At 34.8% G+C, this 24,282-nt stretch overlaps 5 protein-coding genes across 8 annotated transcripts in view; 3 read left to right on the plus strand and 2 right to left on the minus strand.

The window, feature by feature from the left end:
* The window catches only part of LOC125871945 (tyrosine--tRNA ligase 1, cytoplasmic-like), a 167,120-nt gene that overhangs the window by 46,530 nt on the left and 96,308 nt on the right, over positions 1–24,282 (minus strand). The gene's annotated exons all lie outside the window — the stretch shown is intronic.
* LOC125872046 (protein DETOXIFICATION 33-like) lies at positions 430–2,559 on the plus strand. The gene is made up of 7 exons (XM_049552710.1): positions 430–663; positions 757–1,298; positions 1,511–1,597; positions 1,731–1,787; positions 1,872–2,110; positions 2,184–2,389; positions 2,483–2,559. Exons 1-7 carry the CDS (start codon positions 430–432, stop codon positions 2,546–2,548), a joined length of 1,431 nt encoding a protein of 476 aa, XP_049408667.1. The 3' UTR covers positions 2,549–2,559.
* LOC125871926 (4-hydroxy-3-methylbut-2-enyl diphosphate reductase, chloroplastic) lies at positions 3,025–7,597 on the minus strand. The gene is made up of 10 exons (XM_049552649.1): positions 7,102–7,597; positions 6,682–6,878; positions 5,787–5,966; positions 5,574–5,705; positions 5,406–5,480; positions 5,209–5,314; positions 5,027–5,121; positions 3,654–3,839; positions 3,483–3,569; positions 3,025–3,313 (listed from the first exon to the last, which is right to left on the minus strand). Exons 1-10 carry the CDS (start codon positions 7,361–7,363, stop codon positions 3,248–3,250), a joined length of 1,386 nt encoding a protein of 461 aa, XP_049408606.1. The 5' UTR covers positions 7,364–7,597; the 3' UTR covers positions 3,025–3,247.
* LOC125872051 (uncharacterized) lies at positions 9,872–14,063 on the plus strand. Its single transcript, XM_049552723.1, has 7 exons — positions 9,872–10,086; positions 10,161–10,257; positions 10,362–10,500; positions 13,136–13,218; positions 13,347–13,481; positions 13,656–13,760; positions 13,870–14,063. Exons 1-7 carry the CDS (start codon positions 10,013–10,015, stop codon positions 13,996–13,998), a joined length of 762 nt encoding a protein of 253 aa, XP_049408680.1. The 5' UTR covers positions 9,872–10,012; the 3' UTR covers positions 13,999–14,063.
* On the plus strand, positions 17,242–24,254 carry LOC125871876 (probable E3 ubiquitin-protein ligase ARI2). Of its 2 annotated transcripts, none has more exons than XM_049552586.1 (7): positions 17,242–17,585; positions 18,027–18,059; positions 18,149–18,428; positions 18,912–19,392; positions 21,463–22,011; positions 22,084–22,250; positions 23,651–23,795. In XM_049552586.1, the coding sequence occupies exons 1-7, from the start codon at positions 17,466–17,468 to the stop codon at positions 23,662–23,664; spliced, it is 1,644 nt and encodes a 547-aa protein (XP_049408543.1). In that variant the 5' UTR covers positions 17,242–17,465; the 3' UTR covers positions 23,665–23,795. The 2 variants fall into 2 exon arrangements, with proteins under 2 accessions (XP_049408543.1, XP_049408535.1); XM_049552578.1 differs by having other exon boundaries at positions 17,243–17,585; positions 23,718–24,254.

Here is a 24,282-nt window from a genome sequence, read left to right on the forward strand (position 1 = left end):
GCGTAGTCATTAAGTCTTGTGGTCATAAACTTGATAGGTAAAATATTGGAATTGAAAAACTCAATAAAACTTTGAAAGAAAAAAAAGCACTCTCTTTGAAACAAACAAAAAAGTAAAGTAAGGGACGACAAATACTAATTAATTTGGTTGTTGCGGAGATAGATGTCAAATTACTTAATATATCTGCGGTAGAAACGTACACACAACTCTGTATTTAAGAATAACTTTGACATCCACATATTATCCCCTTTTTAAAAATAAAAAATAAAAATTGATAAAATGGAGGAACCGATTTAAAGCTAAGGGGAATCCAGAATCTAGAGTGAATGTATGTGATTATATTGTATGAATAATTTTTGCATAATATATACATAGTTGGAGCAAAAACACTACTAATTTTGTATGGTACATTGAAGTGTTGCAAGAGGTATGAAATTATGGAAGAAAGCAATGTACTTTGGTTATAGAAAACAAATAGCAAAGAAATGGATAGATGAATTCAAAAAAGTATGGCACATAGCAGGACCAGCAATTATAACTTCAGTTTCTGTATTCTCTTTGGACTGTGTAACTGCTGCCTTTGCTGGTCAACTTGGAAAACTTGAGCTTGCTGCAGTCTCTGAAGTTCAAAATGTTCTACTATGCTTTGTAATTGGAATAATGGTATGTTCGACCTCAAAACAATGAATTCAGTTGAACTCACACAACTGATTGATTCAAATTCAAATTTCGTGTTGAATTCTATGATATTATTAGTTAGGATTAGGAAGTGCACTGGAGACGCTTTGTGGTCAAGCAGTTGGTGCAGGGGAATACAACATGCTTGGAATTTACTTACAAAGATCATGGATTATCAGTATAGTGGCAGCATTGCTATTGACACCGACTTATTTCTTCGCGTCTCAAATACTGAAGCTCCTACATCAAGATCCAGAAATATCTTATCTATGTGGTAAATTTGCAATTTGGATAATTCCTCAAATATTTGCAAGTGCATTGCACTATCCTACAGAGAAGTTCCTTCAAGCTCAGAGCAAAGTTTGGTTTATGGCTTTTAGTTCAATGTTGACATTGGCAATTCATGTGTTGTTGAATTGGATTTTTGTGACAAAGTTGAGTATGGGACTTGTTGGTGCTGCAATAGCTGGGAATATATCTTTTTGGATTTTGGTTGTGGCGAAGATTATTTATATTGTTTGTGGTTGGTTTCCTGAGGCATGGACTGGTTTTTCATTTTTGGCTTTTAAGTCATTAACCAAATTCTTGAGGCTCTCAGTTTCCTCAGCTATAATGTTATGGTAAGTGTGGTGAATGACAACAAATTCATATTCATATGTTGCTCGGACTCTCCAAAAAAATTTTGTTGCGCCCATACATTTTTTAAGGACTCGACGAGCAGTTGTTCACATTTATGAAGAGTCCGAGCAACATAGACAAATTCAGTTTCAGTACATCTGAGAGTGTGTTGAATCAATTTTTTTTCCCTGACGAATGAATCTAATGATGGCAGTTTAGAGGTATGGTACTTCACAGGAGTGATCTTAGTTGTAGGAGGCTTGAAGGATGCTGAAGTTGCTGTTGACTCACTATCAATCTGGTAAAATATATTCCGTAAATTCATTCATTCACTTTCAGTTTATTGATGAGGTTCAATTCCCGATTTCCCCATTTGCAATCCCCCTTGTTTTAAGCATTCTGAATCCTTAGTACTTTTTTTTTGGATATTGCAGCATCAATTTGCAAGTATGGGCACTTATGTTTATCTTTGGTTTCACTATATCAGCCAGGTTAGCAGTTTCAAACAAGCATCTTTTTTCTTGTAAAAATTGATATTAGTAATTTGGCTAAATATATTATGTTTCACATACCAGTGTGAGAGTTTCAAATGAACTAGGGGCAGGAAATCCAAAAGGTGCAAAATTCACAATTGGAGTCAATGTCTTGATAGCAACAATATTTGGAGTTCTTTTTTCAGTTATCATATTGACCACAAGAAGACAGTTTCCAAGAATGTTCTCAAATGAGCCAAAGGTTATAAGTGAAACATCCAAGTTGGGCTATATTCTTGCATTAACCATCTTCATTAACAGCATCCAAACTGTTCTCCATGGTATGTATTTTTTTACCTCACATTAAATTTACCAACTACAACAGTAAAGTCAGCTATTGAAATCATTTTGTAGGGGTAGCAATTGGTGCAGGATGGCAATTTCTAGTGGCCTTTGTAAACTTTGGATGTTATTATGGTTTGGGTTTGCCATTAGGAGCACTTCTTGGGTACAAGTTTAAACTTGGTGTACAAGGGGTATGGTATGCAATGCTTGGTGGAAGCTTGCTTCAAACAATCATCATACTTGTCATTATTGGTCGAACCAATTGGCAGAAAGAGGTAAGTAACATCGAGTTTACTGTAATAATAGCTATCTGAAGGGACAATGTAACTGCATTGATAGTGTAAAACTAAGAAATCACATAATTGCAGGCAGTTCAAGCTGAGATAAGAGTGAAGACATGGGGTGGACCAACAGAGACTCAGCAAGATTCGTGATGACGTGGCATTTTATTTTATTTTATTTTAATATATGATATAAAACCATTAATACTCAATTTTAGGACTTTTCAAGTTAACAAAAGTATACTTTAAGATTCTTTTCCCACAAAAAAATGGGGGAAGGTGTCTTTTTCAACTCTCTTTTTCTCCATTTTTTTGGCTAAGTATACAAAAAACTTTTGGATTAGACTTTGATCAAATGAATATGTGTTTCAAATGGCTCTTGGTCCAAACAGGTGATTAATTCATTTTTCTTATGGGATGACTAACGAAAATATCTTCTCTCAAAATATTTAAGAATTAGGCATAAATTACTAACACGACTTTGCGTCATTTGTATTAAAAAAAAATTGGAGAGAAATTTCAAAACTCCAAGTCAAATTTTGTATACGAAAACAGGCAGTCATCAAAATTATATCGACTAGTAATCTTCTCATTCTAAGAAGTTCATATTACTGTATCTAAAAAGGGACTCACCGGCAAATTAACATTGATTCTGGCAAGGTTTACATCACTACAGAGAGCTGGACAGCGGCATATTAATATTAAAAAACTTGAGTTATACATCTAAAAGAACATGTTATTTAGCATAGTTGAGCTAGCACATACAGCATATCCTACATTTTTTTTAATTTTTTTTTTTTTTGGGTGGAAACAAATTGCAGCACTCCTATTATCTTGGAGCTCCAATCTTGTTTAGGCCAATTGTAAGGCTTCTTCGCGCTTGATATCAAACAGCTTGATAAGGACATCTTCAACAACCTACAGAAGTCCATTTTTCTCATTATGATAAAGTGATCACAGAAGAGCCAATACATCAAAGTGCTTCATAGAAGGAAACATATAACTTGGATTGGTAACATAAGAACTAGAGGGTAAAGGATAATTATAATAAGCACAATGACCATATTAGCAGCTTCAGTAGAACTACCTTATCGGGGGTGGATGCACCAGATGTCACCCCAATTGTAATAGGACCCTCTGGTAAGAAGTTCTCTTTCTCAACCAACTCACCATGCTGTCAAAATAAGGTGGGTATGAGAACCAAAATACTCTCTTCAAATTTAGTTGCAAATCACAGAGTGTAAGTAAATCAGCTCACCATTAACTTGTAACTTATTTTGTTTCCAGGACCTACTCTCTGCTCACTGTCAATCCAGTATGAGGGAATTCCACGTTCCTCTGCAATCTCCTGTAGATGTGAAGTGTTGCTTGAGTTCCAACCACCAATCACTAACATAAGATCCAGCTTTTGCTCGACCAGCTTATACATTGCATCTTGACGCTCCTGTTATAAGTAGGGATAAGTTATAGGTCAAGAAATAATGATATAAAGCAACACAAGAAAAGAAAATACAGAAGGTCCTATAATGGTTTGGTAAGAAAGAATATATCCAATGTCCAGACCTTCATACAACAAATTCTGTGTTTTCTTAATCCAAAGAAAAATAACAACAGATGACTTTTAAGAAAGAAATAAAAGAGGGCAGCCGGGTGCACAAAGCATCCCGCATTTACGCATCGTCCGGGAAAAGGCCGCACCCTAAGAGGTGTGATATAGACAACCTACCCTAATGCAAGCATTAGTGGCTGCTTCCACGGCTCAAACCTGTAAACCTATAGGTCACACGGAAACAACTTTACCGTTGCTCCAAGGCTCCCCTTCTTTTAAGAAAGAAATAGATAACAATAAATGACTCTAGAAAACCAGGCCAAAAATCCACCCTTCTAGTGCCAGAAGCAAGAGAAACTTTGAGATGTATTATTAATGTCTAGTTAATCATGCCTTGCACGAACATGTCATGGTGTGTGCACATAGTACATCCACATATAGACAATGTAATCTTAAGTATCAGAGGTACAAAGGAGAGGGAAGCCATAGATTATGGGGGAAAGAAAAGGAAACCAATGCAGGCATTTTTTTTTATAACCGTAATTTCCATTAATTAATCCCATCAAACTGGGAAGAGTACAAACTCTCTAACTTAACCATTGTAAGGAAAAGGCATTATCCACCCAAGCATTGTGGTCATCTGTTAGCATGAGGTGAGAAGACCAGTTGGTAACCACTTTCTAATATGACTATCGATGTTAACCAAAAGACAAAGACTTAGTAGTTTGGGCTAGGAAATAAACAAATTACATTAGAGAGTAGGCTGAATTTACTTTCTTCGACTTTACATCACTTTTAATAAAATATATTATTAGTTAGGTAATTGAGATCTAAAATTGTTATATGGAAGGACGTACTGCTGAAGAAATTGAGGTTGGTACTATGGGAGGAAAATAAATACCAAAAATGGATGTGCATCACACAGAATGATAGATGTAGAAAATCGATTTGTAAGTCAGATTTTAACTAGAATGTCTCAAGGCAAAGAGAAAGAAAGGAACAGATGGTGCAATAAACAAGCACATAACACGTCATCTGTATGTAGTGAAATTTAGGGACAACAAGGATGTAAGAGAACTTACTTGAGTTGCATCACATATAGTGTTGAAACTTACGAAGTGGTTGTTAACATTTTCCACCCCATATTTTTGCATCATGGTCCTCTCGACCAACTTCCCTGTATATCAAAAGAAGGTAAATCACTACATGATTGCAGTCTGGAGGAATTCTATAATAGGGAGTGATACTCTGACAATAATCTAACCAATATCTTCTGTTTCTCCCTTCAACATCGTAGTTTGATTTGCAATACCAGCTTTTACAAGATCAACATCTGGATCAAACCCTTCAGAAACTGCATACTTAAATTTCTATACAGAAAAATATTCACAGAAAATATCAGTATTAATGCTAAGTTCTGCAACTGTAGACTGCAGGTCAAATAGACAACTCAGGCAGCACCTGCATAAATGCCTCTTTGGTTGAGCTAGAACCATCAAGTTTACCTCCAAGAATATAATCACAGACATAAGTTGCCTGCATCATGGAAAAATTTCCATAGAATAAGCAAGATGAGATTCCAACTCATTATTTCAAGCAAAGAACACTTATGGTGTGAGGTTGAAATACCTCTGCCATGTTCTTCACAATGATGTATTTCCCAGCAAAGGATGCAGTCGCTACAGTTTCCTCATGAGCATATTTACCATGGATAATGGAGGTATATTCTCCCTTCTTGTGCTTTTCAACCGTGTTCCAAACCTGTACTAAGATTTATGAGAACTCTAACATAGTTCGAAGGACATAGAGGCCAAAATTCATTTTAGCAACTATATCACAAACCTTAGTCACCCACGGGCAGGTTGTATCAACAATTTGTACGTTTTTATCACTCAAAACCAACATTTCATCAACAGCAGCCCCAAAAGCAGGCAAAACCACAACATCATCCTTGTCAACAACATCAAAGTTTTTCTTCCCTTCCTCAAGAGGAATGTTCTTAACATCCATATCCTCTAGCCTCTGATCCAGACAAAGTAATTTATTAGAATTTATATGAGATAAGATGAGAACACAAACAGACAACTGGCATCAACCAGAACATAGCCTGCCTAAGAAACTACAAAAAACACAGAATGCAGAGGGATGGCATCGGTGGTATCAGAAATACACTTCAAATTAAGAATGTTCACCAGCTATATTTCCCATTTGAAAATTCTGCACCAGAGAATTAATTTACTACTATTTTAGCTCTTCAGCATCAAGAATAACTTTAATCCTTTCTTCTCACATATTCCTTCTCAATTTTCATGCCATTCAAGGACTTTTTATGTCTAGAAGAAGGGAGACAGACAAACAAACCTGTCAACGAGGAACGGGGCACCAGAGAAAATCTATACATGATTTGAGGTAATAAGTACATGTGAAAAAGGACATTATCCCAACATCTGAAAAAGTAGTGGAAGCCATTACTCTTCTACGTGTAACTAGTCTCACATAAGAGTGAAAGCCAATGTCTTAAAGCATGAGAGCAACAGTTCCTCTCCTTAGCTGCAACTACTAACAGCCTAAAAGTCAAGGCACATTGAAGGTAATTTCTAAAACTGCCAAGATATTTGTAGAGGAGGGAAGAAGGAGCAATATGATGAATACAATTTCACAGTCTTCCTCCTACAATAAAGAAAAACTGAAAATCTTGAGCAATGGGCATGCACATCTAAGGATTATAAGCAGAAACCTTATTCACAGTAGGGTTGTGAATAATTTCATTAGTTATCCAAATCCTCTCTGTTGGAAACTGTTTCCTCGCTTCATAAGCAATCTGAACTGCACGCTCAACTCCCCAACAAAAACCATAGGACTCTGCAAGTTTTACGGTAACGTTTCCCCAAGTATACTCAAATCCATTCTCCTTCAATTTCTTGATGATATCACCTGAAATTCATAAGAACAGATGAAGAAAAAATGTTATTTATCATCCAATTCAAGAAACTGTTTCTTGAAGAAAAGAAATCGGAAGACTTTTTACCCAAACAAGTTCTCTAAATTCACATGTCCAATGCCTTGTATAATTTTGAATCGCAAATAATTGATGATCGGTAACAGAACCTAAAGTAGGCATTTCAAGTAACTGAAATTGAAGGAGGCAAGAACTTACTGGTATACTCGCGATTCATGAGTTCAAGAGTAGCTTCTTTGTGTCCAAAACCTTTACGATTGTAATTAGCACTTCTGGTCAAATTCTTCCGGAAAACCTTAGCATCAAACTCTGACTCAGCAGTAGCCGACGAGGAAGGAACAGCTTCGCCGGCGGAGCATCTGACGACGGAGAAAGGTTTGGGCAACCGGAAAGTTCTAGTCTCCGGCAAGGAGAGGTCTGTACGAGTGGATATGCTAGAGAATTGGAGAGGAATAGCCATGGGAGCAGCGAGAGAGAAGGAGAGTGCGCACGTTAGCGAAGTGCGTTGGCGTAGCAAAATGGGTGAAGTTAACTAAATGGTGAGCGCAATTTATCCTTGCCAAGCTAGTACACACATGACCACATGCTTTTCTCGTTTGGTTCAATTTTTGACTTTTAGTTAATTGGTAATTAATTTTTATTTAGGTTGTTATAAGAGGGAGTTTGGCCTTAAGCTTGAAGAGGATCCCGTAACTAAACCGCCATTTTGATACTGTCGAGCCTAATATGAAGTGGGATGGAATATTTGTATTGGTTAAGTTTGGTCCTTTTTTAAAAAAAATATTTGGCAAGTAAGCTGAAATATATTATTACACGAGTATTTATAGATATGTTATTTACCAAATCACTGATAGAAAAGGAGATACAAAGTTGGGGGAATTGGATGGGTGCAGGGAACAATAAACTTGGAAGTTATATGTCCAATTTGTTTTTCTGCTTCTATTAGAAAAGTCATCTTCATTTTTAAGAAAGTTATTAGCTTTGATAGTTTTCTTTCTATTTTCTATTTTATCATTTGAAACTTATTAGCTTTGATAGTTTACACTTGTCTAATATAAAAAAAAACTAAGTAATTGATCAAATTAGTTAATCAAAGTAAATTAAATCGTGTTTATATTGAACTTGACTTCAAAAGAACCTTAAATAAGGATACAAAGATAAACTTACCTGATTTTTTAAAGAGCGTAAAATCTAAAACGATGACATAAAAATAGAAACGGAGAAAATAGTATTTTAAATTATAAGTCCACCAAAAGAAAAATTGACTTCCTTAAACAGCATTGACTATATTGACACACTGTGTTTTGTGTTAGAGGAAGTGTCCAAAAATATTAGGTTCTCTCGCTAATTCATTTTGCCTTATTTAGGCTGTGTTTAACATTTTTCAGAAATATTTTTAAATTTTTTATATTTAATTAATCAAAAGAAAAATTAAAAATACTTTTTAGAGAATAAGCTTCTTAAAAAAAAAAAAAATTTAACTTCATTATTTTGTTATCAAGCATCTTTGTTTTTATTTGCTTGTTAGTGTTTTTTCTTTTTTTTTTTCCAATACGGTTGTTGGAACTTTCGCATTCCAGTGATCTGGAGCTTTCTTATTTTTTAACAAAACAAATTTATTTATTTTGAGGCTACAAAAGAATTGGGGATTTAGACCTGGAATTTTTATAAATTGAGGAATTATTTAAGAAAAAATGGATGGTTGTACAAGTCTTATTGTGGACTCAAGTAGGGACAAGATCCACGGTGGTGACATCCAAACTTGTCGGAGAGATCTAAGCCGTTGCTCATTCAATAAGAAATCAATGGATGCCACGTGTTTACATACTTTTTGTCCTTCCTATTCGATCTACAGTAAAATCTTACTAAATTAATATTTTTTCTAAGATAGTATTTTTCTCCTGTCCCGATTAGGATCAATGAAAAAATCACATATTTCGATAAGATAATATATTTTCAAGAGATTCCTATATAAAATATACCATCTTATTAATACTATAAATTAATATTTCTTTTAAAAGTACAAATATATCTAAGACAATTTATTAAAATATGATTCTATAGTATTTTGTTTTTTTGTTAAAGTTTAATTCTAGTTGAAGTTCAGCTTTAACTTTTGTTATCGCATCCAAAAGTTCTGGTATTGTCTTTTCAAACTGCACTATAAAATTGTGAAGAGTTTTAGATGTTTAGATGTTATAAGTGTGTCCTTACGCATCACATGTTACAAAGGTATTATATCATCATCAACATTGTTTTTTCCGATGATATCCTCAATTTCTTCTAAGCTTTAGACTTCTGAACATGTATCATTTTCATCTGGGTCATCTAACATGTTATTGACGTCTATTATTGCGATAACTAAGATCATTAATCATGACCTCAAGTTCTTAAATGACGTTTCAAATCCCTTGAGATTTCGATCCCCCAACGAATTTTGCAGTGTTGAAAACAATTTGACATTGTTTCTTGTTGAACGTTTGTTGTCCAAATCAGGATTGCAAAATTAATAGCATCCAAAACATTAATCTTTACTTGATCCGTTTGTCCCACTTCATAGCCTTCTAATGTTCTATAATAAAATATGTTGCGGTAATGCATCTTGAAAACTCTTATTATTCCAATATCATAAGGTTGAATCTCAAAACACTTTTTAAATTAATAAATATTAATTTATCAAATAAATAATACCTTTATAAAATAATAACATTTCATAATTCCACATATATTAATTTAGTGAGGTTTTACTACAATTTTTTATTCACGTGATGAAAAGCTATATAAATGAGTGTTTGATTATATGAAATTTTAAATAATAATTTTATTTTTAAAGTGAAAAAGATACTTTGACATAAACCATATAAATATTTTTGAACACAATTATAAGAACCTAAAATATTTTTGTTCAATTTCGTATAGTTGAAAACCTTTTTAAAAATCTGCAAATCCTTACAGTTCCGCATATTTTCAATATATATAATGAGAGGGAAGGATAATATGATTAAGAAGTTGGAAATAAATCTTTCAGATTGTCCAAAAAATAAAAATGAATAATTAGAGAATTAAGGTTTAGGGTTTTCATCAAGGAAGCGCTCCCATTTTCATCGTCATGGACCGGCCGGAGCCGGAAAAACCCGACGTCCTTCCTTCTACAGCTTTGGCGTATCTTGATCGGAACTACTGGTAAGTAAGTTGCATTATGTTCGTTCTTTAGTCCAATTTGCTCTCTCCTTTTAATCTCCCTTTCACATGCTCAGGGATAAGAGGTTCGCTCAAGAGGAACACTACGAATGGTTCAAAGATTATTCCCATTTCCGTCACATTGTTCTTCAACACATTAAACCTCAATCTTCTGTAAGTTTCTCTCTGTCTGTCTAATTCAATCTACTAATTATTGATGTTGAGAATAAGGGAGTATTTATTGTAAAAGTGGAACTTAGTTTTAGCTGAGGTGACAGGTTTTGGAGCTAGGATGTGGAAATTCTCAGTTGTGTGAAGAATTATATAGAGATGGCATTACTGAATTGACCTGCATTGATTTGTCTCCCATTGCAGTGGAGAAGATGAAACAAAGATTGATAAACAAGGGATACAAAGGTATGAGAGAATTTCTACTTGTTCAAATTTATGCTATTTGATTGGTTGCTTTAGCTTATGTTTGGCTGTTATAGAACAAATTGGTTAGTCTTTTTGTTGTTTGATTGCCTTAGAATATGATTCTATTTGACATGTGAATATTTTTATATACAGAGGGCCAGACATGATTAACTACTTTCCTCTTAACGTTAAGGCAAACAGAGGAGGTTACCAACTAGTAATGTAGTTCCATCTTACCAATAGGAAGGAGAAAGAAAGGAGAGGATCATTACCTTTCTGCTTTATTTTCGTTACTCAAACTGATAGTCTATTTTCTTTATGAGTTGATCAGGGTCTAATGATCTTTGGACTTTCCTTTGGTTTTATTCTATTTTGACCAATTTTATTTTTTTTATTTGTTGATGGGCATACGTTTTATTCATTGCCAAAGAATGTCATATGAAGATACTGATGAATTCCCTTTAGCTTTTTTACCTCTTCCGCTCCATCAGAAAACTGTGCCAAGATTACACATTAGTTGTTGTAGCGTTTACTCTAGTAGGAGCCATCAATGCCAAAGTAACAGTTATTGGCGCTGATCCTTTATTCTGTTTTCTCTTTAGAACTTTGCCTTTGCCTTTGCTTTGATTAGTTTTAGTGTCTGATTGGTAATGTTGGGTTGGCATGCTGGGACATCTTGGTGTAGCCATTGAATCCTCTACAATAGTTTTGTTTACGCATTTTACTCCCATTTCCTTTCCTTCAATCCGCTTGTTAGAGTTCGTAACTTCTGAACCACTCTGTGTGCTTAACGGTGTAGAATTAGCTCCACAATTTGACAGTTCTTCTTTATCTGCACCAGTACCATCATGCACTACACTTGTCAGTTTGTGAACAGTATTTGCACCAAAATTTAGAGTGTCTTCCTTAGGAGTGAGTAATGTCCTCAAAGTGCGAGATAAGCCCTTCTCAGTAGGAGCTGAGCTTTCTTGAGACTCAATCTCAGTTTCAATGTGTTCTACATCATCTTGGGAATCACACGTTGTTTCGTTTGCCCCGGCCAATTTGTTAGCTTCTCTGTGTTTCAGGTTTTCTCTGATGCCTTGTTATGTGCTTTCAAGATCTTAAATGCATCCGGAAAATCACGAACTGCAGACACTTTACGTCTTTTTGGAAACTGACAAGGGTACACCAACAAACATAGCTTGTTTAGCAAATGAGGATTTTCCGCATCTTCTAATGCATTCTCTACAATTGGAGCATTTTCAACCATTGGAAAACTGTTATTATCATGCTGCCCACATTCAAACTCGCCAATGGCTTCTTTATCCTTGATAGCCTCATCATGGAACTCCAAATCTACATCAGATTGTAATACTGCCACTAGTTTGACGGTCACCACAGGCTCTTGTTTCTCAAATTCTTCTCCACTCGAGAATGCACCTACCACAGGATCAGCTAAACCTCCTTGAGACATAAAATCAACCTTCAAATGTTCGTGACATTCATCATTTGTTTCTACATCACCAGATTTCCCCACGCAATGCTCTTGGTATTTCTTGTCAACTACTTCATAACTCTTAAGATCCTTTGGAAAATCACGAAGTGAGGAAACCATACGCCTCTTCGGCTTAATCCTATCACATTCTCTTGTTTTTAACTAATTTACCATATCAACACAATCTCCATCACCCACCTGAAGATTCTGCTTAAGCGTATCTACAACCTTAATCACATCTATATGCTCAGTGCTTCCACACTCATCAACACTTCCTATCTGAACAATGTGTTCACCATCCTTCTTATCCCCTGAAATCTCATAACCTAATGTTAAATCTGCATTTCGTTCACAAACAACAACTGGCTCACCATAGACTAACTTTTCTCCAACTGTTCTTAGAAGGTTTTGTGGAAATTGTTTATTTTGACCAATTGAACTGTAAAATTAAAACATTTTTCGTTAGCTTAAGTGGAGTGTGATGGATGATCCTTTGTATGAAGATTGAGGTCTCAGGTTTGAACCTAGGTTCTCATTGCTTGCCCACTCTAGATAAATTGTTCATTAACGCCTAAAAGAAAAAAAGATAAACTTAAACAATGATGGCATATGGAAGTTAGGAGGAGTTCTCAAGTAAATATAATATCTTCTAAGAGAGAAAAAGGAGCAAGAAGATGCTAAGAATCAGGTAACTTTTGAAAGTTGATGGTAACTCATATGTGCATTGCTGCATTATACACAAGCTTGTCCAACCCTCGACTCTAAGCTGCCTGAACATTCTGTATAATAGTTCTTTTTCTGGTTGAGATAGTGTCTTCACAATTTTCATGCTTATGAAATGCTCTGTGCAAAGTCAAAAACAGGTTTTGACGAGGAATTTCTATGGTAGCTTTGCCAACATTTTTCTGAAACTAAGATTAGATGACAGAGAGTTGTGTTTTATAAGAATATTTGTTTATTATCATCCCATCCGGAGTTTAAGAAATTTTCTGGCTACAAAAACTTAAATAAGAGTATTCGCATTTGGTGATTCCAAGTAAAAAAGTTCAATTGTATTGGATAAAAGAAGGTTAACACATAACTAAAGTGAATATGTCTGACAAATTAAGGGTGTTGAGATGCTCCACTGTTGATGTTTTATGTTATCAATGTCAACAGAAATAAAAGTGCTGGAAGCTGATATGCTAGACCTGCCTTTTGAAGATGGATGTTTTGATGTGGTTATAGAGAAAGGAACAATGGTATTATTAGAAGTTTTATTTTGCATGTACTACCTAGTGCAGCAGACTGCCAATCATTTTTCCTTTTCAAATGATCAGTTAATTATATGTAAGTTTTTGAACTTCATTTATATTGTTTGAAATTGAAGGATGTGTTGTTCGTGGACAGTGGTGACCCCTGGAATCCACACCCTGCAACAGTGGAGAAGGTGATGAAAATGCTTCATGAAATTCACAGAGTTCTGAAACCTGAGGGCATATTTATATCTATCACATTTGGCCAGGTATTAAGAGCTTTTTCTGCTTTATTTTTTAGTTTTTATTTGTAAATAGTAAGAGCAGCAGGACATAACCAACACCTTATCTCTTTTCTATCAATTCCCTTACTCAAAGCCTGTTTTTTTTTCATTCTGTTGCTAAACGCCTCTAAATTGCTTCATTTTGCTTTTGTTGGCCAGCCACACTTCAGGCGCCGGTTCTTTAGTGATCCTGAGTTTACCTGGTCTATTGAGTGGAACACTTTCGGAGAAACATTCCACTATTTCTTCTACGTCTTGAAAAAGGTAAGTTGTAGGTCCAGAAAAGTTGTCTCGCTCCACATGATGTTGGCTTACCTAAAGAAAATACGGGTTTTAAAGTCAGATACTGAATTGAAGTACTAAACTAATACAGGGACAAAGATCATCAGAGAGCGAGGAGTGCAGGGAGAAAACTCATATGCCATCAATATCTCTATACCATGACGAATTAGAGGGTGAGGACTTTTTATTCAGAACCAACATTGATGAGATGGAAAGCTAGAAGTGAAATGTAAATTGCGACTCGCTACCCATTGCTTTGTCTTTTGTTTTAGGACTGAGATTTTACAAAAAAAAGATGTAATTTTTCCATCACTATGACATTAGTTAATTTCATTTTTAACAATTTGGCTGTACATTCTGGGACAAAAAAAAAGGGGTTGAACCAACCTTCGACCTTGTGGTTAACAGCCAGACGCTCTAACCAACTGAGCTACTCCAGCTTCTTGTTTATTGCCATCTCATGAAGAGCAATTTGACTGGGGCTGGAACTTGGAGGAATACGCTCTTTCTCGTCCATTCAGGAGAATGACGGGAAGTGAATACTAGTTAGGGATGGATGTAGACCCATAAGGCATGAACAATCATCATGGGAAACCTGCAGCTATTGTTCTTTTTCTTTCTATAAGAAATTAGCTATGGGAAGTAGATAAATTTCTTTTCAAAAAAATATAGTTGAAATTAATTATACTATGTTACTCAGCTTAAATTTTCTTTTGGGATATCGTAACAAGTTTTAATATAGCAAGTTGTTGCATAAAATATAGTGAGGTGCAAAAGTCGTTCTTGAAGTATTAAGGATAAGATTATCAGTCCTACTCAAGTTGTATTATCCTCTTTACCTATTATTCAACACAAAATTACAGGTTTGTGTTATGTTCCTTTGCTTATATTCTTGGCCATGGAATGGACATTAAAAATTGGATAGTTTTTGTTCTTCAATTTCTTAGTTCTAATTGCTAGTTAAATTATTTCTCGATTTCATTCCTTCAAGTCATTAGAGGCTACAAAACTTCTAGTCTAACAGTGGTCACATGATTTGCAAATACAGTAAAACTTTATTGAATTAATACTTGATAAATTAATAATCTTTCTAAGATAATATTTTTTCTGGTTCTGACTTAGGTCAATAAAAAGAATCACTCATTTCAATAAGATAATATATTTTCAAAAGACTCCTATATAATATATATATGTGTTCCCATTAATATTATAATTTAATAATTTTTTGAAAGTACAAATATATATTAAACAATTTAGTGAAATATGATTGTATTGTGTTTTGTTTTTTGTTAAAATTTAAATTTAGTTGAAATCCATCTCTAACTTTTCTTGTTGCATCCAACAATCCAATATTGCCACAACTGTAAATATTTTTCAGTTCATATGGAATGATATCATTTGTACTCTCATAATGCTTTACGTATTTGATTTGTCATTGTTGATTTTGTGACACATTTTAAATGAGAAGTCATTTTTTGATATTATTTCAAGAATTTTCCTATGTTGCGTATATAATTTATTCTCTCATCATCATCATCATAGATCAATTAAAATTTTTATATGGTCTTTAAAATTTATATGTTGTTAATTATTGTGATTTATAGTACTTCATCATTTTAAATAATATATGCTACTTCCTAAATCCCAACTTATATGACAGTGATGGAATTTCAAAAGTCACCCAAACTTTTTGTATGTCTTTAAAATATTTTAAGTTGCTAATTGTATAAAACAATTCTAAAATTGCTAATCTTAAAGTTAATATTTCTACTAAAACTAAATATGAAATAATCTCATATTTTTTTATGAAATTATAATTCAATTGTAGACAAACCACCACTAAGGCTTTGAAATAACATTGTCACATGCAGGCATATCGACAAACAACTCTGTGTCTGGACACTTCTAATACTAAAGCAATCACCACAATTATAATATAAACAAATCTAAAATTGTTATAATTCCACTAAAAGTAAATATGAAATAATCCCACGTTTCATTATGAGATTATAATTCAATTGTAACCAAACCACCGCTAAGACTTTGAAATAACCTCGCCAGATGTAGGTATATCGACAGACAGTTGTCTGCGTCTAGTCGCTTCTGGATGCTTCTAATACTAAAGTAATTACCACAATAATAATATAAAACAATTCTAAAATTGTTACGTTTCCACTAAAAGTAAAGATGAAATAATCCCACGTTTTATTATGAAATTATAATTCAATTGTAACCAAACCATCGCTAAGACTTTGAAATAACCTTGTTAGATGTAGGTATATCGACAGACAACTGTCTGAGTCTGAACACTTCTAATACTAAAGTAATTACCACAATTATTACATAAAACAATTCTAAAATTGCTAATTTTATAGTTAATATTTTTACCAAAAATAAATATAAGATAATAGCTTTTTATTTTTTATTTTTTTAACTGCTACTATAAACTATAAAATCCAATTGTAACCAAACCACCGCTAAGACTTTGAAATAACCTCGCCAAATACAAACAGCTGTCTGCGACTAGTTACTTCTGGACGCTTTTGATACTAAAGTAATTACCACAATTATAATATAAAACAATTCTAAAATTGTTATGTTTCCACTAAAAGTAAATATGAAATAATCCCATATTTTATTATGAGATTCTAATTCAATTGTAACAAAATCACCGCTAAGACATTGAAATAACCTCGCCAGATGTAGGTATATCGACAGACAACTGTCTGCGTCTAGTCGCTTCTAATACTAAAGTAACTACCATAATTATAAGATAGAACAATTCTCAAATTGTTATGTTTCTACTAAAAGTAAATATGAACTAATCCCATATTTTATTATGAATCACCGCTTACACTTTGAAATAACCTCGCCAGATGTAGGTATATCGACAGACAGTTGTCTGCATCTGGTCGCATCTAATAGTTATCACAATTATAACATAAAACAATTCTAAAATTGCTAATTTTATAGTTAATATTTTTACTAAAAGTAAATATAAAATAATCTCATATTTTATTATGAAATTATAATTAAATTATAATCAAATCGTTGTAATTCTTTGAAATAACCTAGTTAGATGCAGATATGTTAACGGACAACAGACTGTTTCTGACCATTTTTATAAATGAAAAAGTGATTACCACAATTTATAATATAAAAACAATTCTAAAATTACTGATCTCAAAGTTAAATTTTTTACCAAAAATAAATATAAAATAATAGTTTTGTTATTTAATTACTACTGTAAACTATAAAATCCAATTTAACAAAGTCACCGTTAACTAAACAAAGGAGGATACTGACAATCTTCTCCACATCAAAACGCGTCGTTCTGTTAAATTCTTCCTTTGTAAGCCTCTCCAACGACGTCGTATGACTGTCCCAACTCCAACTCTAACTTGGATTCCCAGCCTCAGCTCAGGAGAAGCTAAAAATAAGTAAAGCCCTTTTCCCATAAATTAAAAAAAATCACAGAAACATACATATTTTTCTCTATATCCTCTCGCCGGCCGGAGATATACCTCGCCGGAAAAACGACAACTTTACTCAAGGAATCTCCGTTTTTCTTTATCATCTTCGGTGATAAGCTGATTGGAAAGCTCGAATTCTCTCTTCGATCCATCTGTTTTTTGATTCATACATTTTTTTTGGGGGGGTTTTAATCTGTGCAGCGGCAGCAAGTGAATGGAGGATTACGGGAGCAGCGACGAAGATATATATTCGTCTGATCAAGAATCTTACGACGGACTCGAGAATGAGGAGGCTGATTCTCAATGGGGCTCTTCCACAGGAAATTCCTGCAAGGTGCTTTAGAATCCCTAGAATTTTTCTTTATGACTGATTTTTTAGTTTAATTGTTTCGTGTTTTGTGTTGAACCTATAATTTTGATGATCATGTATGTGGTAGGAGTAGTAATTTGTAATTTCAAACATTTAGGATTTTAGGTCAGTAAGTATTTGTGTAATTATCTTGCTAGTTTGGGATTAGGGCATAGTTAATTGATTGAAGTTTAGGGTATTTACCAGGCTTTTTTATTTATAGGTTTTAAGTTTTTTTTTTTTTTTGCAAATTTCTTTGTCTAAACTGTAGTAAAGAAAGTGTCTTTGAAAATACCACCTTCAATTAAGGTGGGTTTTCTGTGGATTTCAATTGAATGCTTCGCCATTGTTGTTGGCTCCCTTTTTTTATATTCTTTGGCCCTCACATTATAGGTTTTGTTTGAAAATTTACACTTTGTTTTACAGGTAATCACAAGGGAGTCTCTCTTGGTGGCACAGGTAAGAAGTCTTGAAAAGTTTTTCTTGACGCTTGAAGTTTGTATTGTATTGTTCGTCTTAATATCTCAGATGTTTCATGATTGTGCTAGAGAGAAGATTTGCGGAGAGTGATGGACTTGCTCTCACTAAGAGAACACCATGCAAGAACCTTGCTCATTCACTACCGTTGGGATGTTGAGAGGTTGTTTGCGATTCTTGTTGAGAAGGGAAAAACTTGCTTATTTGCTGAAGCAGGGGTAACTATTCTTGAAGAAGTTGATGTTGACTCGTCTGTGTCTTCTTCGACTATGATGTGCGGCATATGCATGGAAGAGGTAGCGGGGAGTGAGGTCACGAAAATGGACTGTGGCCACTGCTTCTGCAATGACTGTGAGAACTAATTCTTTGAGTAGAACCACCTATTTATTGATTCCACCAGACTTCATTCTACTTCTTATAAACTTGTTAATCTTGAATTTTTGGCCTTCTGGTTCTAATTAGTAAGTAGCATAAAATACAATTTTGTTGCGACTGTTTTTAAGATTTATGAGCAGAGGGTCTATGGGAAACAACCTCTTTACCTCTGAGGTGGGGGTAATGTCCACGTACACTCTACCCGCCCAGACCCCACTTTGTGAGACTACACTGGGTATGTTGTTGTTTTTAAGATTTATAAGGTTTTTGCTTCTATATCAAAAGGTGTGCTCTTTTTATTTTCAAATGGTTTCTACATTTGGTTTCTTTAAGACCTGTCTAACTAAAGTAGTTCCAGTGTTCTCTTTTTTGTTACATGCTAATCATATTGCAATCTTTTCTGCTACTTATTTTCATTTTTGTGCTGGAGATAGACTAATTCTTATTTTGTTTATTTAGGTTGGACAGAGCATTTTATTGTGAAAATAAAGGAGGGGCAGAGTAAGAGAATAAGGTGCATGGCTCATAAATGCTTTGCTATCTGCGATGAAGCTGTTATTAGAAAGCTAGTTAGTAAAAGGCATCCTGATTTGGCAGAGAAATTTGATCGGTTTCTCCTTGAATCATACATTGAGGACAATAAAATGGTGAAATGGTGTCCAAGTATCCCTCATTGTGGGAATGCTATACGGGTAGAGACCGATGAGTTCTGTGAAGTAGAATGTTCATGTGGTTTACAGTTCTGTTTCAGTTGCTTATCAGAAGCACATTCGCCTTGTTCTTGCTGGATGTGGGAACTTTGGACCAAGAAGTGCCGAGATGAATCAGAGACTGTTAATTGGATTACAGTTCACACTAAGCCTTGTCCAAAGTGTCATAAACCGGTCGAGAAGAATGGAGGTTGCAACTTAGTTAGCTGCATTTGTGGGCAAGCATTTTGGTGAGTTTATTCTGGATGTCTATTTTGTACCTAGATTTCTCTTAACTGAAAGCTTATTCTGATGTTATTGATGAACAAACAATCTGGATATATGTCAACACCGTTGGTGCTCCATTTGCAGAGATCATGGCTTGATGGCACAACTTTTTGTTTTACCCTAGTACTTTAAAAACTGGAAAAACCTTAAAGATTGAGACTCCTTTTGGAATTTTAGGATCAGGGTCGGATTTGATGCAATACTTTCTGTTATAACTGAGATATCCCCGAGGATTAGTGGTGCACAGACCGAAACTCAGCGGACAATGGCTCCACTCCTCTGTCCTTCTCCACTTAAATACCATACTTTTATCTGTGGCAAGGTTTGAACCCGTGACGTGCTCCTAACTCATACATCACTCGCTGCGCTGCACTGCACTCTTACCACTAGACTAAAGCCTGGAGGCGATCCAAAATTTTAATCTAGTTTGAAGTCAACTTATATCTAGTTTAACTTGAGTTGTATTGATCTTTGCTTGGAAGAATTTGGATTTCTAGGGCTCACTGTCTTGTCTTTAGTTGAGGTTCCTTTTTTTTTTTTGGATAAAGTAACTAATTTTGTTGATGATGGGAGAAAAAGAACTTCAGAAATATACCAAAAGTAGGAACCTAATTTTGATTCTCTATGGAAGTTAACTACTTATCTATGCAAGTAGGAATGTTGTGGATGCACCACACAACATTGACAACGACGCGTTAGTGGCGGGGACACCAAAACGAAGCTGATCCTCAAGTGTATGATGCCATCTTTTTTTTTGATGAAGTAAGGAGATTTCATTAGAAGGCATCAATAAGATGCAAGTGTACGATGCCTTTCTCAACCCCTTCAAATGCTCTCATATTCCTCTCTTTCCAAATCACCCACATTAGGGCTGAGGGGCAACATCCCACGCGTTGAATCTTCTCTTTATTTTCCCAAAAGACCATGGTACAACATCCCAGTATTTAATTAAGGTTTCTTAAACTAGAAATTCTAGACCTCACACTTATTTCAACACTAACAACGTCTAACCAAACCCAAAAGGTTCATGTCAGTACATGTAAGTATACCAACAATAACTAAACATTAGTCTCAATCAGTTGGTATCTCCTGTATATATACTTAGTTTACATTGTGTTCTATGCTTTCCTAAGTCTGCATGAGGAAATTATATGCCTTTTGAGACAGCTTTTCCTCCATGTAAGTTTAAATTTATTTTGTTCCTATATTAATATCTCCAATGATCATGGTGTCAGTGCTATGAGCTTGTGCATTTGGATGTTTGTGTAACACATGACTTAATCATCTCAACAATCTTATCTCATTCATCCGTATGTTTCTACTTGCACTATGTCATACGTGATGATTTCTATTGTTGTCTAGTCTTGAACGATTGCACATATATCTTAGTCTGTTCGCACTGCTATAACATTTATCTTATGGGTATGGCTTGATTTAGTGGCCAATATGCACACCTATTTCCATTGTTAGTCTTACAATTGTTACTAGGATTTTCTCTACACTAGGTATTCTCTTATCACATAGTACTCCCTTAGCATCCTTCATTTCAACATGATATTATTCCCGAAAATGGAGTCTAAGTACCTTAATTGTATACATTTTAGGCACTACAACAGTACAACCTTGTCTAATCTCACTTCAACCTCATTTTTGTTATATTGGCTAAACTTGCAATGCTTATATTGTCTTACTTGAACTGTGTTGAGCTATATCATTGTCTATATATGGACTGTGTAATGGCTTCCAAAGGGGTTTATGAAGATTTTATACTCACTCCACCTTAACTTTAGAGTTTTGAGTTGGATGTTCAAATTCTTTTGCCTGGTGCGCATATTCACTCTTTTAAGTTTGAGTGTTGTTTGACCCATTTCGTTCCAATAATCAACAGTTTGGGTTTCCTAACGCTAAAAAACTTCTCTACATTCTCTCATAAGTTTGAGTGTTGTTTGACATTACTTATGCCAGCACTAAAGGGAATTTCTTCTTTCTCAGTTTAGTTGGTTGATCTTGTTACATTTTTCTTTGTGATGTAGTTGGCTATGTGGTGGAGCTACTGGCCGAGATCATACTTGGTCAAGTATCGCTGGTCACAGCTGTGGTCGTTATAAAGAAGATCAGGAAAAGAAGTCTGAACGGGCTAAGCGTGATCTCTATCGCTACATGCATTATCACAATCGTTATAAAGCTCATACGGATTCTTTTACACAGGAGTCTCGTCTGAGGGAGACCATAAAAGAAAAGGTAGCAAGTTTGGAATCAAGGGATTCAAGATTGAGAGATTTTAGTTGGGTTACAAATGGACTTTATAGGCTTTTCAGATCAAGACGGGCTCTCTCGTTTTCATACCCATTTGCATTTTATATGTTTGGTGATGACTTATTTAAGGATGAAATGACAAATGAGGAAAAGGAAATAAAACAGCATTTATTTGAGGACCAGCAACAGCAGCTTGAGGCCAATGTTGAAAAGTTATCAAAAGTTTTTGAGGATCCATTTGATGGTTTTGAAGAGACAGAGATTATGGACATGAGGATGCAAGTCTTGAATCTCTCTGTGGTAACTGATACACTATGTAAGAAAATGTAAGTAGACATTTGGATGTCCTGAGTTATTGGTAGTTTTAGTGAGAAACTGATGTTAATGCTGATTTTCAGGTATGAATGCATTGAGACTGATTTATTGGGAGCTCTACAGTTCAGTAGTCACAATATAGCTCCGTACCAGTCAAAGGGCATTGAGAGAGCAACAGAGCTTAATGGAGGCTGGAACACCAAAGCAAACAACAACATTACATGTCAAAAAGCCCATGACCAGACAAATGGTGAAGTTTCCATCCTCTCTCATGCCAGAGTACCTATGTAGATCAGTCATCTCTTCCTACTGGGGTGTGGTAGTTTATTGTGTCTACCTTACAGTTTTCATTGCTTTTGCAAGTGATAGAAGTACTTTACATCATCTCATAGTTAATCAAACTTATTCCCCCAAAAAAGGTTACCCCACACCATAGAACGGTATTTGACTTGCTTGGGAATGCTTTAATTCAAGTGTTTTAGACATGCTATTAGTTGTTTGGGAATGTTTTTACTTTTAAGTAGTTTATGCTTTCTAATATTCAATAATGCTTTGCATCATCATCATTCAGTTGAGCTGGTGGACTGGCAAACTGTGTCAAAGGGAAGCAGGTTGCCTTTCTTTAGTTGTTATCTTAGAGAGGGGCAACATTCTATGTTGCTGCTGTTTAAGGTAGTGGGTGCTAGTTGGAGTGGTCAGAGAGTTGGAGAATGGAAAAGTAGCCTTAGTCTCAAGCTATAGATTGCTGAAGCTAATATGAGAAGTATGTTTAATTAAAAGAAATGCCATGATTCGTAAATTTTACTTTTTTTAAAAAAAAGGAGAGAGAGAGAGATGTCGTGATTGGTTGTTGCCCAAAGTCCCAAACCGTTTCTATTCTCTAGAAGGTCCCTATCTCCAGGAACTAAACCTATGAGAGAACTTGGCACTATTGATGATGGTCTTTGATTATTTTATGTGATGAATTTGTTAAGCATCAGGCAAGAGCTAGGTCGTAATTTGCAATTTTGCAAAAATAATATACTGTTCTAGTAACTTAATTGGTTGACCTGTGATTGATCAAGTACTAGACAAGTTTTCTGGTTATGTTGCAATTTCACCCAACCAAGCATATGAGTTCAATATTATAATTCTGAACTGTCAGTGTTGAAAACGTTTCCTCTTATTTCATCCTTGCAGTCGTCCACAATGAAATTAACTCATGTACTAACTTGTAGTGTTAAATCTCATAAACAAATTTGCGTTTTACATTCGAGAACTATTTACTTTCTTATCCATATCCATAAAGCATCTTCATCAGTTTGTTACCAAAAAGCACTTTAAGAACTATGGTTCCAAACATTAACAGTCACCATCACCATACAACAGTTTTTACCTTCCATATAAGAATTCTATTAGATCTTACTCAGTTCAATATTACACTACTAGTTTTGTAGACAATCAAATCAATGCAAGTTATGTGAAATGCCTATTTTCTTTAGAAATGCTTCTGTTCTTGCCTACGTTCCCTCTTCTCCCTTATTCTCTTTTGCAGGATACGTCTTCCCTCTGTTTTTAAGGGGGGGAGGGTTTGATTGGGATGTACGGTGACTGTTTATCTAAGTTTGTTTCCTTTATTTTCATTTCTTTTTGTTTGTTTTGGTAATGCAGGTTGTACATTATAACCAGAAAAAAGAGTTGTATTTGAACATTGTACTGCTTCTTGTACATCTTGCAGGAGGTTCCATAGAATTGGTTCATCCATCAGGTTGTGGAACTTCAGATGAGAGTGGATGCTCCTCAAGGAAGCGTACAAGAAAGGATTCCGGTGGTAGCTTTTTCGATCTTAACTTGCCTGCTGAGCTCGTTGATAGGAATTGACCTTATTGAGTTGCTAGTTATTTTGAACCAAGTGTACAGCTCTGAAAAAGAAAAAAAGAAAAAAGAAAAAAAAAGACAGCTATTCTCAGAGAGTTGAGATGATAGTTTAACAGGTGATTGCATTTCACTGCGTCATCCTATTCCGTTCTTCAAATTTTTTGAGATGCCCTGTTAGAGGACAAAAATTACCTTAAAAAGTCGTTAGTTTTGGTCCAGATTTCAAATGTATAGCCTTTATTTGGCTTCTTTGGGCTAGGTAGTTATGTATTTTCTTACTGTCCCTTCCCAACACCCTCCTGTGAGCTCCTCTCATTGTGCACTCTAAACGGGCAATGCTCCCTTAGAACTTTTGGTTTCAAGTCCATTATGGGAAATATATTTGGTGAAATTTCTACATCAGTGTTGTTTTCTCTCGTATTTAG

The sequence above is a fragment of the Solanum stenotomum genome, chromosome 1, assembly GCF_019186545.1.
Source record: "Solanum stenotomum isolate F172 chromosome 1, ASM1918654v1, whole genome shotgun sequence".
Lineage (NCBI taxonomy): Eukaryota > Viridiplantae > Streptophyta > Magnoliopsida > Solanales > Solanaceae > Solanum > Solanum stenotomum.

Excerpts from the sequence above, each read along its gene's own strand:
- LOC125872046 (XM_049552710.1), top strand. The coding sequence starts at position 430 with ATGAAATTATGGAAGAAAGCAATGTACTTTGGTTATAGAAAACAAATA. Across the intron at positions 1,598-1,730 it reads GTTGACTCACTATCAATCTG|CATCAATTTGCAAGTATGGG; the intron begins GTAAAATATATT and ends TGGATATTGCAG. Across the intron at positions 2,390-2,482 it reads GAACCAATTGGCAGAAAGAG|GCAGTTCAAGCTGAGATAAG; the intron begins GTAAGTAACATC and ends ACATAATTGCAG.
- LOC125871926 (XM_049552649.1), bottom strand. The coding sequence starts at position 7,363 with ATGGCTATTCCTCTCCAATTCTCTAGCATATCCACTCGTACAGACCTC. Across the intron at positions 5,967-6,681 it reads ACAACCCTACTGTGAATAAG|AGGCTAGAGGATATGGATGT; the intron begins GTTTCTGCTTAT and ends TGTCTGGATCAG. Across the intron at positions 5,706-5,786 it reads CCTGCCCGTGGGTGACTAAG|GTTTGGAACACGGTTGAAAA; the intron begins GTTTGTGATATA and ends ATCTTAGTACAG.
- LOC125872051 (XM_049552723.1), top strand. The coding sequence starts at position 10,013 with ATGGACCGGCCGGAGCCGGAAAAACCCGACGTCCTTCCTTCTACAGCT. Across the intron at positions 10,258-10,361 it reads ACATTAAACCTCAATCTTCT|GTTTTGGAGCTAGGATGTGG; the intron begins GTAAGTTTCTCT and ends CTGAGGTGACAG. Across the intron at positions 13,482-13,655 it reads TATCTATCACATTTGGCCAG|CCACACTTCAGGCGCCGGTT; the intron begins GTATTAAGAGCT and ends TTTGTTGGCCAG.
- LOC125871876 (XM_049552578.1), top strand. The coding sequence starts at position 17,466 with ATGGAGGATTACGGGAGCAGCGACGAAGATATATATTCGTCTGATCAA. Across the intron at positions 22,012-22,083 it reads GATACACTATGTAAGAAAAT|GTATGAATGCATTGAGACTG; the intron begins GTAAGTAGACAT and ends GCTGATTTTCAG. Across the intron at positions 22,251-23,717 it reads AGCCCATGACCAGACAAATG|GAGGTTCCATAGAATTGGTT; the intron begins GTGAAGTTTCCA and ends TACATCTTGCAG.